At 40.0% G+C, this 16,165-nt stretch overlaps 1 protein-coding gene and 1 non-coding gene across 5 annotated transcripts in view; both read right to left on the bottom strand.

The window, feature by feature from the left end:
• NSD2 (nuclear receptor binding SET domain protein 2) overlaps positions 1 to 16,165 on the bottom strand; it is a 103,336-nt gene continuing 87,171 nt past the window's right edge. For 3 of the 4 annotated variants that reach the window (XM_063335538.1, XM_063335537.1, XM_063335540.1), the window contains 13 exons: positions 15,914 to 16,045; positions 14,744 to 14,867; positions 13,531 to 13,731; positions 12,658 to 12,837; positions 11,422 to 11,578; positions 10,493 to 10,698; positions 9,955 to 10,058; positions 9,426 to 9,695; positions 9,214 to 9,330; positions 7,266 to 7,407; positions 6,452 to 6,558; positions 4,628 to 4,832; positions 1 to 3,707 (listed from right to left, as the gene is read on the bottom strand). In XM_063335538.1, the coding sequence (XP_063191608.1) occupies positions 3,439 to 3,707; positions 4,628 to 4,832; positions 6,452 to 6,558; positions 7,266 to 7,407; positions 9,214 to 9,330; positions 9,426 to 9,695; positions 9,955 to 10,058; positions 10,493 to 10,698; positions 11,422 to 11,578; positions 12,658 to 12,837; positions 13,531 to 13,731; positions 14,744 to 14,867; positions 15,914 to 16,045 (2,214 nt within the window). In that variant the 3' untranslated portion in view covers positions 1 to 3,438. The remainder of the gene's footprint in view (positions 3,708 to 4,627; positions 4,833 to 6,451; positions 6,559 to 7,265; positions 7,408 to 9,213; positions 9,331 to 9,425; positions 9,696 to 9,954; positions 10,059 to 10,492; positions 10,699 to 11,421; positions 11,579 to 12,657; positions 12,838 to 13,530; positions 13,732 to 14,743; positions 14,868 to 15,913; positions 16,046 to 16,165) is intronic. The other variant, XM_063335539.1, reaches the window with a different exon arrangement.
• On the bottom strand, positions 7,572 to 7,702 carry LOC134516773 (small Cajal body-specific RNA 23). Its single transcript, XR_010071428.1, has one exon. It is a non-coding gene; the product is annotated as a small Cajal body-specific RNA 23 (non-coding RNA).

Here is a 16,165-nt window from a genome sequence, read left to right as displayed (position 1 = left end):
TGTGACTCAACAGTGTGGAAAAATCCCATTAATATGTCTTTCACGATATTTTGCTTTTCCAAGTAATTAAAATAAAAAAAACCCTAAAAACTGACCATGAACACAAAGCTATTGAACAAAACAGACATTTAATTTGATAATTCTTCCTAGATTGTATAAAAATACATCTAACATATTCAACTGAAAATTGTTTCCATGCTTGCTCATGTGACAAAAGAACAACAAATTCTGAATTTGGCTATCATGTACCAGCTTTGAAGAGTTTGCTGGAAAAGGAAAGACATCTTTCTACTTTGATGGGCAGGACATTAAGTACATAATTTAACGCCACGTAATATTCCATACTTGGATGTTACTGAGGTGAATTTATAACAGAAAATCTTTTAAGTTGCTGAATGCTAAAAAGTATTGAGTTGCACCATGAGAAAGCTCAGTTTTTCAAGATTGTTTTCCTTTGTATCTGAACAGTGGGAGAAGGAAAATAGTGAAACATCTTTTTTTATTTTGCCCTCTTTTTTTAAGGAAACTTAAGTCTATTTTCCCAGTGCTGCAGAGTAATATACAGAAGCCTTCATTGAAAGACACCTAAAATCCACCTTTCCTGAATCAGAAACTAAAATTCTACCAGATCACCACCTGAGTGACTTAGCTGAGCTCATGGGGTTACACAGTCAGTAGATATTAACGAAGAACATGGTCCACGTTACTCTTAGAGAGCCATCTCCGAAGTCCGTGATCGGCAGGAGGAAAGAATTCCCAGCCACTCAAAAGCAAACCCTTAGTTCGCAGCCTCGGCGATGGAAACCTTCGTTGGCCCGAAGGGTTGTGTAGTAAAGAGCAGAGAAGAGGTAGAAGGAAGCAGAAAGTCAAAACAGCCGCTCGCTGAGATCTGTATGTGTGAATTTAACGTTAGGAAAAGAGTGCTGAGAGCGATTGCTTTGAACACCAAAGCCTGCCTTTACCCACCGACAGATACGGAATGGGTGGCTGTCCTGCATCCCGCCATCCTAAATGTGCCTGTGAGCCCACCTGAGAGGCGGGCAAGGAGTTGTAGGCTCTGCCACTGATCTTAAAACTGATGGTGTTCCTGCAGCAGTGCCAATCAGTAACTATTTGAGATGGTGCCTTCTGGAATTGGGCATCTGCCTCTTAGGACCCGGGGCACAACTGTTCCAGGGTGCCAGAGCTGTTGCACCTATATGCGGAGAGGAAAAAGCAAGGAAACGACTAACAAATTAACAAATTGAAAAAGCAATGGAATGTAAAGGTAAAATTTTATAATAACTTATTTAAAAGTATTCTCATAAAGCCTTCCTTACATGGTATAGTATTCAAAGAATGGTCCCAATAACATCAAATTCCTTCATTGTTTAAAAGCGATGAGGAAAGTCTTTCTCCTTTACCACCTGATCTCTCTTTCCTCCTCTCAAAAACCAATATTAGAGAAACATGCATAATACCAGTTTTTGGTTTTGATTTTAGGCACAGGCCTATGCTTCAGTCCTGGTATAACACATAATCTATAGCAGAGGGAAAGTTTCCCTCAAAATCAATTAAGAAATCTTCATTTTTTCCCTTGAGTGCAAGGCTTGGCATACCACTTAAAAAAAAATGCACACACGTAACACTTCCCTCTATTTTGAACTGTGCTATTTTTTCAATATTATTTGAAAAAAATAAACCTTCCAACAGTGTTTATAAAAACTTATTAAAAGAACATAGCAGTTTGGTCACAAAATAGAAACCCAAAGGGTTCAGGGTAGGGCAACGCTACATTTAAAACCTCATTCAATTAATATCTACTAAGAAAACAGAAGTTTTTACGTGTTGGGAACAAACGGGGATTTCGATAATTCCAAAAACTAAATCTGCAATCAAATCCTGAAGAAATACTTTGGAAAAAAACATACTCTCTCATGACATAGCAAGGCTTCATTTCCAAAGGGGCTACACAGAGTTTCTGCACTATTAAAGGCAAACTAAGCTAGAAGATACACAAATTACTAAATGGACATGAAGGCGCACACTGTGGCTAGATAACAATGGCACAAGTCGAAACTTACTTGTAACACTGCCTAATCACACACCAATGACATGCACTGGGAAGAAAACAGGTAAAGATGTTTTTCTTTACCGTTTTTTCCTAGGTCTAGTATTATTTCCATCAATACTAAATCTTGTATATTTGCCTCACCGCAAGCGTGGGAACCTAACGGGAGCAAAGAACGCAGAACAGCTTTGCTGACACAACACAGTGGCAATAAGATAGTCGAGAGCAGAGCTCCTAAAAAAATAAATGATTCCAAACAGTCTGCCAAGTCAAGGAGCCAGTTTTACATAAACTTCATCAAAAGGAACAGTCAGGCTAAATTTCACTTTAAAATTGTTCCTTACGTGCTTCTTCAAAAACCTGTTTCACTTTTAGTTGTTTTGAATTAGTCGTTTTGAATTTTAGTTTTTGCACTTTGGTCAAGTTTCACCTTCTGTTTCATTCATGGGGGAATTTTGTTCCTTGTTGGGCGTTTTCTGCGTTATCAAAAAGTTGTAATGCTTGGACTCCACGCATTCCAAAGAAATGTTTGCCTCTGTGTTTTACTTGACATTAAGAAAAAAATCAAGTAATTTTTTCAAATGATAGGTTTTGCAAGATTTATTTTTATTAAGACACAAAAATCCTAGAGTATTGGGCCTAGATGGCAAGACAATATCCCTTTAAATCCAGACTTGTACAGCTCTGTAAGATCAAGTCACTCCTATTTCGCTGGAATGAAATACAGGAAAAAACAGTATAGAAAAAAATCTTGGTGGAAGGATATTTAAAAACATGTTTGTTTAAAAACCATTGGCGAGCTACCTTAGAAGAGCACAAACAAATTGTTATGGGTGTGGTTATAGAGAAATACGCACCTGGATCGTGAATGGCAGTCAAGCACTTGCTCAAAAACACCCAAGGCAAGCAAATCTCATCGGGACCACAGACCAAGCCATTTCTTACTTACAAGGACTTGAGAGCTAAAAACTTCTTTCAAGGATATACTATTTTTAACACCTGTTGGTTGACAAATACTATCTCAAAAACCTATGTTTACGTCTACCTGGTTTGATTTCAACCTACCTCCAACCCGAAAGTATTTTGGAGGGAACCTTTTACATTCGTAACGATTCAAGTGTAACTGTAATGCTGAGTAATAGGTTTGGTTTGTCCTGAAATTTTCTGAACTATGCAGTTCGTTATCAGTGCAGAGGCAGCAGAAGACTGCTGTGGTTGGCTCAGTGGATTTATAAAAACAAAACAAAACAAAATAAAAAAATCCCCCCCTCCCCCGCCCCGGCCCCCAATGTAACCTTTACAGAATATATGTAAAATTGTGTCCTTCCCTGGTCATATTCACAACTTATCTACAAGATAGTGTTGGCAGTAGAAACTGCAGTCCATGACTATTTGCATTCAGCTCTCATCCATCTGTTCCTCTGCTTTCTCTTAGGCTTCAACTTGTTCAGTTTTTTGCGGGGTTTCTCAGTCTTCTGAGTTTCAAGAGAATCCACCCCGAGAACGTGTTCAGAGCAGCATAACTGTCCATTCAGCATGGAATTTAGTACTGTCCCGTCTTGGTGTTCCTTGCAGAAAGAATTTGGGCAGAAGTGGCAGAAAGAAACAGAAGGTTTGCCACAAACATCACAGTGGTGCCAAGGACACTCCCACTTCCCTGCGTTCAAAAAACAAAGAGCGCATTAGTAGGGAGTAAAGCCTGTCATCGTCTTTTAAAGTTTTGTGTTTTAGCAGCTGAACAACACACGACTTCCCTGACAAAGCTAGGTGAGACGGCAACTACTGTGGCTAATCTCCAAAAATCAAAATGCTACATCATACTTCTAAAAGCTCAACTGACAGCAGTAAGTAGCAGACTTGACAGCCTTTCCTTTAAATACAGCAGTGAACTCCAGCTAGAAGAAATTATTCAGGCTCTACTCAATAGCATTTTAGAGAGCTCGCAGGCTGGTAGAGTATCCAAGCATCCAGTCAGCTGCTGCCTAGCGTTACAATGCACACCTATTTTATGCAAGTTTTGCTCAGGGATGGCTGATGGGTTTTACCTACAGACACTGTTTTGCCCCAGCATCTTTCACCAGTCATTGTTTTACTTGTTTCTGGGGTAACAGGCTTTGCCTGCTTCACTTCTTCATATCCCGCCCGAGACGGCTGACTGTGGAACCAGGTAACTCCTGTGGTATCTGGAACAGTAACCTGACGTCTGCTGCCCTTAACGTTTTCCTGCTCACCTTGTTCCAGATGCTGCTGATATTCTTCTGCCTTGAACTCAACTAAGCTTCATGCATTTCTCAGATATAATCCACTATCTTGTGACAGGGACACAGTGCTCCTACCCAGTGATGTACTCAATTACCTACAGTTGTAAAACTAAAGGCTCATTTTGCTAGAGGCAGGAGGAAGGCCATCATTTTGTCTCCATACTCAAGAAGAGCTCCTAGGTGAAGCAGGAAGGAAGTTCTTACCATATGAAAAGAATGTTTTGGAGAAGACACTCTTGACAAGGCTTCCGTGCAATAAATGAGGTACGTGCACAAGCTATTTATTTACACCAGTTTAAGAGGCAAGCCGACTCACCAAAAGGACGTTTCACCAAACCAAGGCAGGAGAGATGGTAAGCTTTAGTACAAGATTTCCTGTCGCACAATACCAGCTGGCCTCCGTCACCACAACGGAAACAATCGTCTTCAGATTCTTTCTTCCCTTCATTTTTCGTTCTGCGTCTCCGTGTTCTCTTTTTGGTCTTTTTGCCTTTTTCTTCTGAGGCATTAGTGGAAGAATTCTAAAAGAGTAAGATGCAAATCTCTAAATGCCAGTTTTGCAAAGGAAAAATATTACACGACCTAGCAAAACTGTTGACATGCCTGGCAGACTGGGCACACAGGCAAAAATTTGACTTGGTACAGACTTGTCCATAGCCTCATGGTACCTATCTGTGTTGATAAGAAAAACAGGCTGACCCTTGTAAAAAAAGATTTTGAAACCAGATCTTGTCCCTACAATTCCCTCCTATTGGAAAGCTCCTCCACTTTCTTATGACTGAAAACAGGTCTTCCAATTTCCAGTCTAATCTACTTGCAGCTAATTTACCTCCACTTTGTTCTTGCACCACCAATCACTTCACTTCAATATCCATTTTTCTCTTCCAGTTGTGTATACTCATGCCAGAGTTATTAAAAACAGCCTCCACTTCCCTTCTTTGAGGAACAGACACCAGAATTTCAGGAACCGTAATTGTGCCCATAATGCTAGAAAGAACATACCAAGCCTTATCCCTGTTTCCATCTGACAGTCTGCTGCTTGCACTTCAACTCTCCTTCACCAAATCATATAAAATTCATTATGGATGTTTTTTCAGCATTCCTACCGTCATTCCTTCCCCTCACCCCAGTAATCCTTACCTACTTTCTTTAAAATTAGCCCATTCTATCTACCAATGCGGACAGCCCTGCAAAACCGGACTGTAACATTTCATTTCTTCACGGCTGTCCGCCTAAATTGATCACAAGCTTATGTGAAACCCCACTTAAGCCTCTCCCTTAATAAAACCCAGCCATGCGAATTCTAGAGATTTTAAATCCACCCTCTGAAGTGCCTGACACTGCGCAGTGTGAAGGACCACACGAAGGTGCAGCCCTTCCACAGCACTGGCTCAGGTTTTTTTTCTCTTGGGAACGTGCCTTCCCTCGCACTCCTACGACAGCCAGGAAAAACCCATCAACTTCTGCTGTATTACGGGTTTTAAAATTAACCTGACACGAATCATACAGGCCATTTCTTGACATAATTTGATATATCGTTTTTTCCTCATTCAAAACTTAACCTTTTTTTTATTCTGAAGGATTTTTAACAAGTCTTAATAAAATAGTCACATTTTAAGGTTTAGATAGGGGAAATATAAACTGCAATGTCAGAATAATCTCACTGGATATAGTTAGGCTTGTTCTTAGTCAGTTCCTAGCTCCTACAACCCTTCCGCTCCTTCATACTTCAAACAGAAATGGGAAGGTTATTCCCTTTGTAACCCCTTCTTTTATAGGCTTTCCATTCCAAATGCTAGTGCCATTAGCTAGCAATATTTCTCATTCAGGACCAAAGTAATTAATTTCTCGTAGGGGTAAGTGGGAGAACATATGTTCCCAAAAGCAGTATCGCCTGCTGTACTATTGCAGCATAAAAGTGTATTCTTTGGCATCAAGTTTATGTTTCGCAGAAGAACGTCTCTACCTTCCCAGCAAGGGAAACAGTAAGCCTTGTCCTCAGAGGACAGCTCGCACCTGTTTAAGCAACATTAACCCTTATCGTAACACAAAACTGGTCCACCAACGCATCCCGCAAAAGAAAAACAAGGCTAGGATAGTTTGACAAGACACCATCAAATTCTCTTGACATACTACTTGCCTTTGGTCTGTCCCCAAGAAATCCGCTGCAGTTTGGGGCACCACATTTGCAGACTGTTTTTTCATTGCCCAGACAGTCAAGGTTGTAATTAAAAGTCAGCTCTGTCCCTGAGTGAGATAAGACATACCCTTTTATTATGAAGGACAAGGCAACGAAGTCTATCAAAATTATTACTAACAAATAAAGCTTTCATGATCTGTCTTCCGGTTTTGTACTTGCTTGCTGATCTATTATCGTAGGGTTTTTCCCCCTCTTTACGGCTCATAAGCACTGACGAAGATTAACAGCATGATGTGTTATGCAATTATACTTTAAAATAAATTGGTTCGACTTCACAAAACTGTGCGTGTGTCTGGTCTACACACACAAACACACACATTATATGCATCTACATATCTATACAGCTAGATACAACTATAGACAGATAGATATATGTGCGTGTGCATGTGTGTACGCAAACCAGAACATAGATAACTTTTAAACTGTCTCCTACATCCACTCCTTAGGCTTATAATCTTCAAGTACTGTTTGAGATCTCTAAAACAAAACCCATGCTCTACAACACGAAGTGAATGCACGGATTCTGACTAGGGGTTCTCTGGAGTTCCCTTAGAGGCAAGCAACAAAAAGCAGCCGTGGGACTCACTATTAAGAAACATTAAATACCAGGCAGATCACAAAGCATCTCTTCCGCGTGCCGAGTTCTCTAAAAAAATATTTGCACTGCATCAGTTAAACCATGACCGTCCCACTCATAACCGTGCAAAAGGTTTAACTTAAGGAATTAAGCCCAAACCAACATATGCTGATATACCTGCAGGAATATCGCACACAGCAAACAGGCCGACACGAGTGTCTCCATTTACTGTCCATTTTAGAGTTTCACAATTTGGTTGGCAGCTGTGATTCATAAAACGAGAATAGTTTCCTTTGGGGCCAGCATCAATAATACGATCCTGGAGATCAAACCAGCAACAGAATGAATGTTTTTTCTCTCCCCCCCCCTCACAAAAAAACCCCACCACAAACCAAACAAAAAATCCAGAAATTATTTCAGTAGTGGCATTCAAAACAGACATGGTGTTGCTACCCAGAAGCACACAAGCAAACCGATGGTACATGTCGTATTGAAAACTGTAGTGTCTCATATGGCCTGGAATGGGACACTCCCAAAGCAATACTCGTGCTCTAGCTCACGTTTTCCCAGAACCCATCGCAGCCACAGGGCAGGATAAGTGTTCTTGTGAGCACTGCGGTGGTCGTGTTCGCAACCCCCTCCCTCCAGCAAGCCTCAAAACTCAAACGCAGTCCATTTACCTTTTATTTTGCATTCACAAAGCTGTGACGCATTTACAAATACTGTGCTTTATGGTATTTACCAAGTCACTGCATGATTATGTGCAGAGATTACCAGTTTCTCACTAGCTTTCTTTCCCCAAATCAGCCTAGTTTAAATAAAAACAAGCTCTTGGTAAACGAAAAAAATCCCGTCCCCACACACAATTGCCTTTTAATTTCTATCTCCACCAAATGTACCAGACATTAACAAAATAAAATACAGCCTTGAAATAGCCAGAACCGTGCTTCTTTGCAGAGCTGCTTAAGAAAGCTTTGCTGATTTATGAAATATCATTATAGTTTTCCTCTAACTCATTTTTATAATGCACACGTATGATCGTCGTTAACTATGAGCACATACCAGGCACTCTAACTGCATGTGCAGCTCAGCCTCCTAATGACATGGGCATTTTTGCCAGACAAAACCACAATGAGCATTTATTAACTATGGCAAGAGTTAAATACACGTTCAGTTCAGATGTTTAACGCGCTGATGTTGTATGTCAGTTTAGTAGGGGGATGAGAAACTTAGGTGTCCAGAGAAGCAGGTGATAACTCCTCTGCAGGAACTCCTCAGTGACAGGACTAATGAAAACAGTAGCTGTGGAAATACAGAGCAGGACAGTCTCGGGCAAAAGAAAGGTGATTAGGACTGAAAAAACACGCAGGACTGACAGCCAGTTCTTGGGTTTCTCCTAAAGCAGCCGTTTGGGGACTGAAGGAGTATAATATATATAATCAATAACCCCTACTGCCTGGGTTCCCCACTTTCTTCTCCTTCTCAGGAATAAAATACTCAGAGGTGTGCACAGAGAACCACAGATGCTGGATTAATTTGCTGCCTTAACTTATCTGCAGAATCCATTTGTGAGCACTGGCTGGCTACTAATGCAGATAGTGCTTTCAGAAAGGAGTTTCTACCAATGCACAAGCCTAGGTTTTCTATAAACAAAGAAAGGGACAGACAGTTGCAAAAGAGATTAAATACCCAATATAGGACACAGCATCACAACTATATTCCACACTACTCTCAAGTGAGAATTTTTTTGTTGTTGAAACTTTAGTAAAAGGATTGCTGACAGTAATTATTTCAACTGTATCATTACTATTTCCTGAAACTTCACACTCGCTTTTGAGACTGGGCAGATAAATGCTTTTGCTGTACTTGATTTCAAGCAAAAAAGAACAATTTGTAGACCTTAATATATACTTTATTACATTATGCAATTAGAACTAATGAGACGCATTATATATATATATATAGGATGGAGCAAGCAGGCACAGAAGATACAACACTGCGAATACATGAAACTCTGGAACACCAAAGGTAGAGGAGTGCCCTACCAAGGTGATCAAAAGGAGGAAAAAAAGAGATCAAAATAATGTTATAATTAAATAACGGAAAAAAAAGTCAAATACTCTACCTTATCAATAGTAAGCATATAGAAGTGGGTAATGTCATTTTCGTGTGCGTATTTGATTCTTGCCATACATTCCTCTTCATCAATCAGCTCACCGACATACTCATTCACAAACTCTCCCTGAAAGATACCAAGTATCACTAGTAAAGTATATACCAAACCCACAAACAGCATCACAAGTCTCCAATTCTTCACCGGGCAGGAATGATTCATACCTTTTTAATATCCCGCTTAGCGACCAGACCCCACCCTTTCCCATCGGTTTTGATGATCTTTGTCTCAGGGTATTGACGTTTTGTAAAGCACTGGTTTTGGCACCGTTCTCCCGCTGGACAAACTTGTGGGTGGCATTCGTACATCAGCATCCGATTGAGGCACTCGGAATCAAAGCCACAAGGGTTTTCATCTGTGGGTTTGCAGTTGCACTTGGGAATCTCAGAAATGTCAGCAGTATATATCTGCACTTTACCACAAGGTTTATTCACCTGAATAATACATTAAAATAGTTCAAATATCACTTTAAAACATTTAAGTTTGCTGTAAGAGTTATTTCAGCGGTTACTAGTTTGGGTTTTGCAACGCTAGATGTTCCAATGGAAGCAAAATTTCACCAGCTCGTGCCGGTAAAGGCGCAATTACCAGCACATCATTATAGCCCCTCCTCCCCATCTCACCACTCGGGCTCTTCCTCCCCAGTGCTGGCTTAGACCTTTCAGTATCCAGTGTAATTTCCTCAAACTTTACCTTAATGTGCTTGTATGGTGGAGGTTTACGTTCACTTTCTTGGGTTTCTTTGGCTTCTCGCTGCAGCTTTATTTCTCGAAATCGAGCTTCAGCTTCTTGCAAAGCTGAAAGAGGTTCTTGTATCAACAGAAATGCTAAAAAGAGAATTACTCCCCCCAAGTTGACTTGCTCATTCCACTACGTGTTAAACAAAGAATCATCTCCGACTTCCTAGTCCCACCCATTCAATTTGCTTGCAAACAATGCTTCTGGAGTGTTAATACTCTTAACAGATGTATCAATTCTACTCTTTCTCATCATTTCCTTTACAGAAACCAAAAATCATCAGAAATAATTCCAATTAGATGCTAGTCTTTTAAAAGCCATGGAAATAATCTTTCATTCAAAGTTAGTAATAGTGACTGCTGCCCAGGACACCAAAGCAATTTTTAAAATTCAGTATTGTAAAACAAATGTACAAAACCAGCCCCAAGGCTATGTGTGAAGAAAGGAAAGCATGCATATCACAAGATTATTTTTGTTACTTTTAGCTACGTACCATTTTTGAAGACTTTTCCAATTCCTTTGATCCCCTGGTATCTACTCCCTCTGTCTCCCTCCATATAAGGGAACACCCGCGCTTGGTGCGTCCAATAGTAATCCTTAGAACCAAAGAAAAACACAGGAAATTCTCCGATTTCATGCTTCATTTTCTGGATATTTGGGGGAACATTTTTCGGATGGCAAACTTCTGCAGGCCACCATCTAGCACAGAAGTACAAATAAAAAACATACAGCATTTTAGTCAAGCTCTTTCTGCAAGAGACAGTTTAACAAAATCTCTCTAAATAGCAGTAACTGATCATTATTTCCAAGATCCACGTGGATTTAAAATCCTTTCCTCCCCCGACTCAGGAGAGAAGATAGGACTAGAAAAGGTAAGCCTGACGCTCAAATCTGGGGGACTTTTGCTCACCCGCAAGATAACCCTATGTACAAAGCTTGTTGGGTCTGGTTAGCAAAGACGTTGTCTTTAACAAGGCCGCAATCACTGTAACTGTCAAAGATCAAGAGACAGCTGATAACAGCTATTAATGCCATCTAGGCTAAACCCCACCCACCTCTATCTCGCTCAAATCTCAACGCTTACAACCTGAGTGACTTCTCTCCCCGCCTGCAAGGCAGTAATTTACCCAATTACAAGTGACACCAGCTTAATGATTTGAAGAGATCTCCAAAACAAAAGGGTCATATGCTGGAAGCAGATGTCAGAAGACCACAAGGAGCCCTGCGCAGGTAATGCCTTGGCCGAGTGCAACAGCGAAGCTGCAAGTCTTTGAACTTGAAGCTTGCAAGGAGATGGGGTCTCTAGTTCACAGCAGAACGAGAAATCTGTGAGCAGCAAGGCTGGTCTACAGAAGCAACCAATTGTACGACCCTTAATTAAACGTCCAGTACTGTAAAACAAAATAAATCCGTTCATCAGACCTGTAGTTTCCCAGTTTAACCCAAATAATATCCTGGAAATGGAGTTTCTTCCCCGCCCGGCAGTCGTTGCAGTACCAGCTCCCATCTGGCATTTCGATGTTCAGACAGTCCGGGTGAAACGCCGCAGGACACGACTCGCAGCACAACAAGCTTCCTCCTTCGGGGGGGGGGGGTGGGGGGGGTGGAGGGGGGGAAACAACAAAACAACAAAGAAGCTGAAAAACATCAAGGCAAAAAAGAGAAGTTTTGCATTCCAACCAGGTTCAAAGCAGCGTGACACCCATGTGGTAGGGTTCAGTTAGGAAATAAATGGTTAAAACATGCTGGCCTGCAACAAATACGTGTCCTTTAGTTGTGTACAAACCCCAAAAGATCCTTACTAATTTGAATGCCTGGCAGACTTGGGCTAGTAACACATACAAAATAACAAGCAAGCCAGCAATAAAAAAGCCAGAATAATGCACCGCAAATTAGAATTACTTTGCTTTACTTTAATGACTACAATATATTTAACATAGTTTAATATATATTAATATTTCACTGTACGCAAGATTTTAACAACAACAGATTTCTCTCATGTTTGTTTTTCCTGGGGGCAGGGAACGGGGTTGTTAGCCTGTCCCATGAATTATCAAGTGGAAAGTTAGCTGCAGCTTAAAAGCTGCTATGTTGCATGTTAATTTGTTAACAAATCAGGTAAACTTTCACTGCTACGGTTTAATCGGCACGATGCATTTTGTGGTTCTCAATAAGAAATAAACTTATTGTACAACGTAAACCAAAACGCCCTTAATTAGCGGCACTCCCAGCAACAACTAATACTGATTCAATTTGCCATCTGCTGCTAAACTAAAGGCAACTCTTAAAATATTTATGTTTTAATTTTATGTATTAGCAATACAGAAACACAAAAAAGCCTCAGTACATTGAACGCAGGGGAGAGAACAGAGAAATACTTCTCAATACGTGTCTCTGGTAAAGAATTAAATCAGGCTTCTGGTAGCTGGACAAAGTCCAAGTAAAAACATTTTTTACTACATTATATCTGCAAAAAAAGGATACTCAAATGCTTGAAGTGGCACAAGCCAACCTGAAGTTATTTCAATACCTAAGGGAGCCTAACTTAATATGCCACATTTCTAATAATTTCCTATAAACAGATTAGTAAAATAAAATTTAAATTGAAGAATGAAAGTTTCGCCGCTGCATTTATGGAAGGGTTTTACATCAGTTTACCTTTTGAACACACAAAGCACCAGCTGACATTGACATGCGCGTGATGACTTTTTCCCTTCATGGCAGTGAAATGGTTCGTACAAACAATGCTGTTGGAAGCGATGACTGCACATCCCGCAGCAATGCAAACGTCTCCAGCATGGTATGCAACAGGACAGCGAACACAACGCATCATCTTTCCTAGCAAAGCAGAATACTGCCACGTTATTTTTTGAACAAAACTGTTTTATTATTTGAGCTGAAAAAACAGTAGTACTGGCTGAGGTAGCCTATATACACACACACACACACAAAAAAAATCCATTATGTTTTCAAAGTCTGTATATTTGTATTTAGCGACGATACTGAATTAACAAAGGTTTTTAAAGAAACCTGCACTGAGTTTAAAGCACTGTAATATTTAAACGTGAAGGCTTTAACAATGCATATATGCACGCCAGGGTAGACAAGCTTTCCTCAGTTATGCAATTTTGTCTAGAGATGTTGCCCAAGGCTAAAAATATGCACAGAATCAAATGTCTCCACGTTCGGCGAGCCGTGCTGCGGTATTTGTACGTTCACAGGTCTTGCCCTCCCTCTGCTCAGCCTGTCTCTCCTCATCACACATCACACACGGATCCTAGACTTCATTCTCTCTCGAGAAGAAAACATGGTTAACTATGATAATTGAAAGCTAGCTTTAAGGAAAAAGAATGCAAACAAGATAAATGCTAACGTTGACTAAAATTTACTCGATTATTATTTAAGAAAAATTGTGTATCAGTCAGTAGTCCATGCACGCCTGAAAAATTGCAGCTAGCAGCTCTTATCCTTACCTTAACATACCATACATAGACTTAATTCATCAGTCATAAAAACGTAAAATGAAACTACCTTTTGAAATTCGTGGATGTGAGGGGTTACTAACATGACAACTCAGGCAGCTGTGCAGAGGACACCGAAACCCCCTGTTCTCAAACACAGTAAGGTGAAACTTTTTCACGCAAGCTTCATGGTAGAATTTTCCGCAGTGGGATACGACACAGCGTTTCACATCTGCCTTTCTCTCTTTACACACAAAACAGGTATGCACACCTAGTGGCAAAAGTAATAGAAATAATGTAACTAATTTTTCATCCAAACCTGTGTATTTAAAATGCTTCTGTTGCGAGTTCTTGTTATGCACGGGGGAGTTGCTTTTGTTCTTTTTTTTTTTTTTTAAACAAACTCAAAATTCTATTATTTGATGCAGCAATCTGTTTACTTTAACTCTTTAGTGTTAAATATTAATCTGCTGAGATACAGACAAAATAAAGTTACAGTGCAAACCAATTGCAGTTAAAGTGTACACAACAACACCCAAAGCCTCACTGATCTGCTTTTTACGTTCTTATTCATAAGTCTCAGTATGCCAGGACGACTGTGAATTCTTTTTTATTTTTTATTTTTTTAAAGCAACGAACTAGGGATGATGGGTCGTCTGTGATCCTGTGAAATCTGAAGTAGGTCCACAAACCAAAGACAAGCATCCTCTGATCTTCTCTCTGGACCGCTTGGAACAGCTTTATTTCGAAGCAGCCTTGTTCCAGCAAGGTTTACAGCAGGTACTGAACTGGGCTTATGAGCAAGAACGCAAATCCTATACGTGAAGTTTTAAGATTAAGAACTTCCAAGCAGTTATTATAGGATTAAAAGCAAATGAAATTAATAGCAATAAGGTAGTCTTTTAATAGGAAAAGCAAAAGATTGACAAAGGACTGAAAAAGGACTTTAAAAGTTTCACTTGCTGCTTTTTTTTTTTTAATAGGATTTCTTAAGTCTTTGTGACAGACTTTAAGTCTAATCCGTACTTGTACTCAGAGAGCAAATATTCTGCAGTTATGAAGGCGATGGGATTCGGACTAAAACAGCCAAGTTGCAAGAGAGTTCTCACTGAAAACAGTGTGAACTTTCTAAAACATGGCACACTCAACGGTACGACATGAACTCCCACCACTTTGGCTTCTCCAAAGATACATACTCTGTCCAGGAGGATTTCCTACAACAACGTATGGGAAAACTTTGTTTTGTTTTGTTTTTTGTTATTAATAGAAAGGGACAAACTTGCCTGATGTACATTCACTACAAATGAATTTTCCTGTTGGTCTTCCAGAGAGCCCAAGGCAGCTTACATGAAAAGCTCGATAGCAAAGTCCTTCACACAGTAGGAGATCACCTGTTTTTTCACACAGCTTTTACAACACAAAGGCATTGAATGTTAAAGAAAAGTTCATATGTGGAAAAAACTGTTTTCTTTATTCCTTTTCATATATTGCTCCTCCAAATCTCTTTCCCCCTTGTTGAAATAAAATTTAACAAGTGAAAGATAATTTTACAAGCACCATCACATGCCCTGGCTTCCAGTTGAAACAGATAATGGAGTCATTAAACCGCTAGAAACATCGCTCATAGAACCAAGGTTCATGAGTAAATACAATCTGACAGAAAAAAGGAAAAGAAAAAAGAGCTTTAAGAAATTTTCCCTGAGCACACCAATGCATCTGAGTAGGGTTAAAAAGCATCCTTATTTTCCTTTTTCCTTGGCAAAAGGAAATTAATCTAGGTGGCACAATGATACTTCCGCGTCCGAGGGGCTAGCAATGACACATGCATAACTAAAAATGAATTGAACGATAATGCTGGCAGAATTTAAGGGATCAGCCAACATTTAAAGATAGATATAACCTCATCATCACTATGTTCAAGAAATGGAAATACAGCTGCTTGCCCAGTCTTGTGGAAACAAATTTGATCTGTCCATTTGCATTGTGTTATCATTTTGTAATCTAAGAACTCTTTCTGAATAGTTCGAGAGAGCTTTTTGCTTTCAATTAGCATGCCACACGCAGGCTGCAATCTCTGCTGCCCGCAGAAGCACAAAACCCACTGGGTTTTCCTTCTCCCTCTTTATTACCAGATAAGCGAGCAGCTCTTCTCAGTCATTTAACTAGTTCCCTGGCAACAGCCATGCACTTATTCTGAGGTACAAACTACGCTTATCTGAAGAGGTCTGGAAACTCAAGCAGAAAGGCCAAGTCGCTTACTGGAGATCAAGAAAAAACAATAATTAGGAATGAAGCATTCGATTTACTGGCATGGCACCCTCATCACTAACAGACACCTAAGACACACACAATAAACCTGTTTCTGGCCTAACATTGTCATTTTCATGTTTAGAAAGACCTTTTCTAGGAACCCTCAGAAAACATGGCTCGCTGCCCCAGCTAACATCTCTCACCTGACACACATATTCTTTTTTTGTTCCTGCTCCTCGCTCAGATTTTTTGGATGATATAGACACTTCAGTCTGAGTTTCATCAGCACTTTCATAGGGAGACTCCGACCGCTCATCTCCTTGGCCATCAGAGATCTGAAGATTAAACATACGAGTTAGAGAAAGCAGTCACGTATGGTCATTTTTGTACAGAGTAACAACTGAAGGAAGCAAACAGACTGCAATTCAGACTAGCAGAGTTAGGCACACTTTTCT

Source organism: Chroicocephalus ridibundus, chromosome 5 (assembly GCF_963924245.1).
Source record: "Chroicocephalus ridibundus chromosome 5, bChrRid1.1, whole genome shotgun sequence".
Taxonomy (NCBI): Eukaryota; Metazoa; Chordata; class Aves; order Charadriiformes; family Laridae; genus Chroicocephalus; species Chroicocephalus ridibundus.
This window is presented reverse-complemented; position numbering and strand designations above follow the sequence as displayed.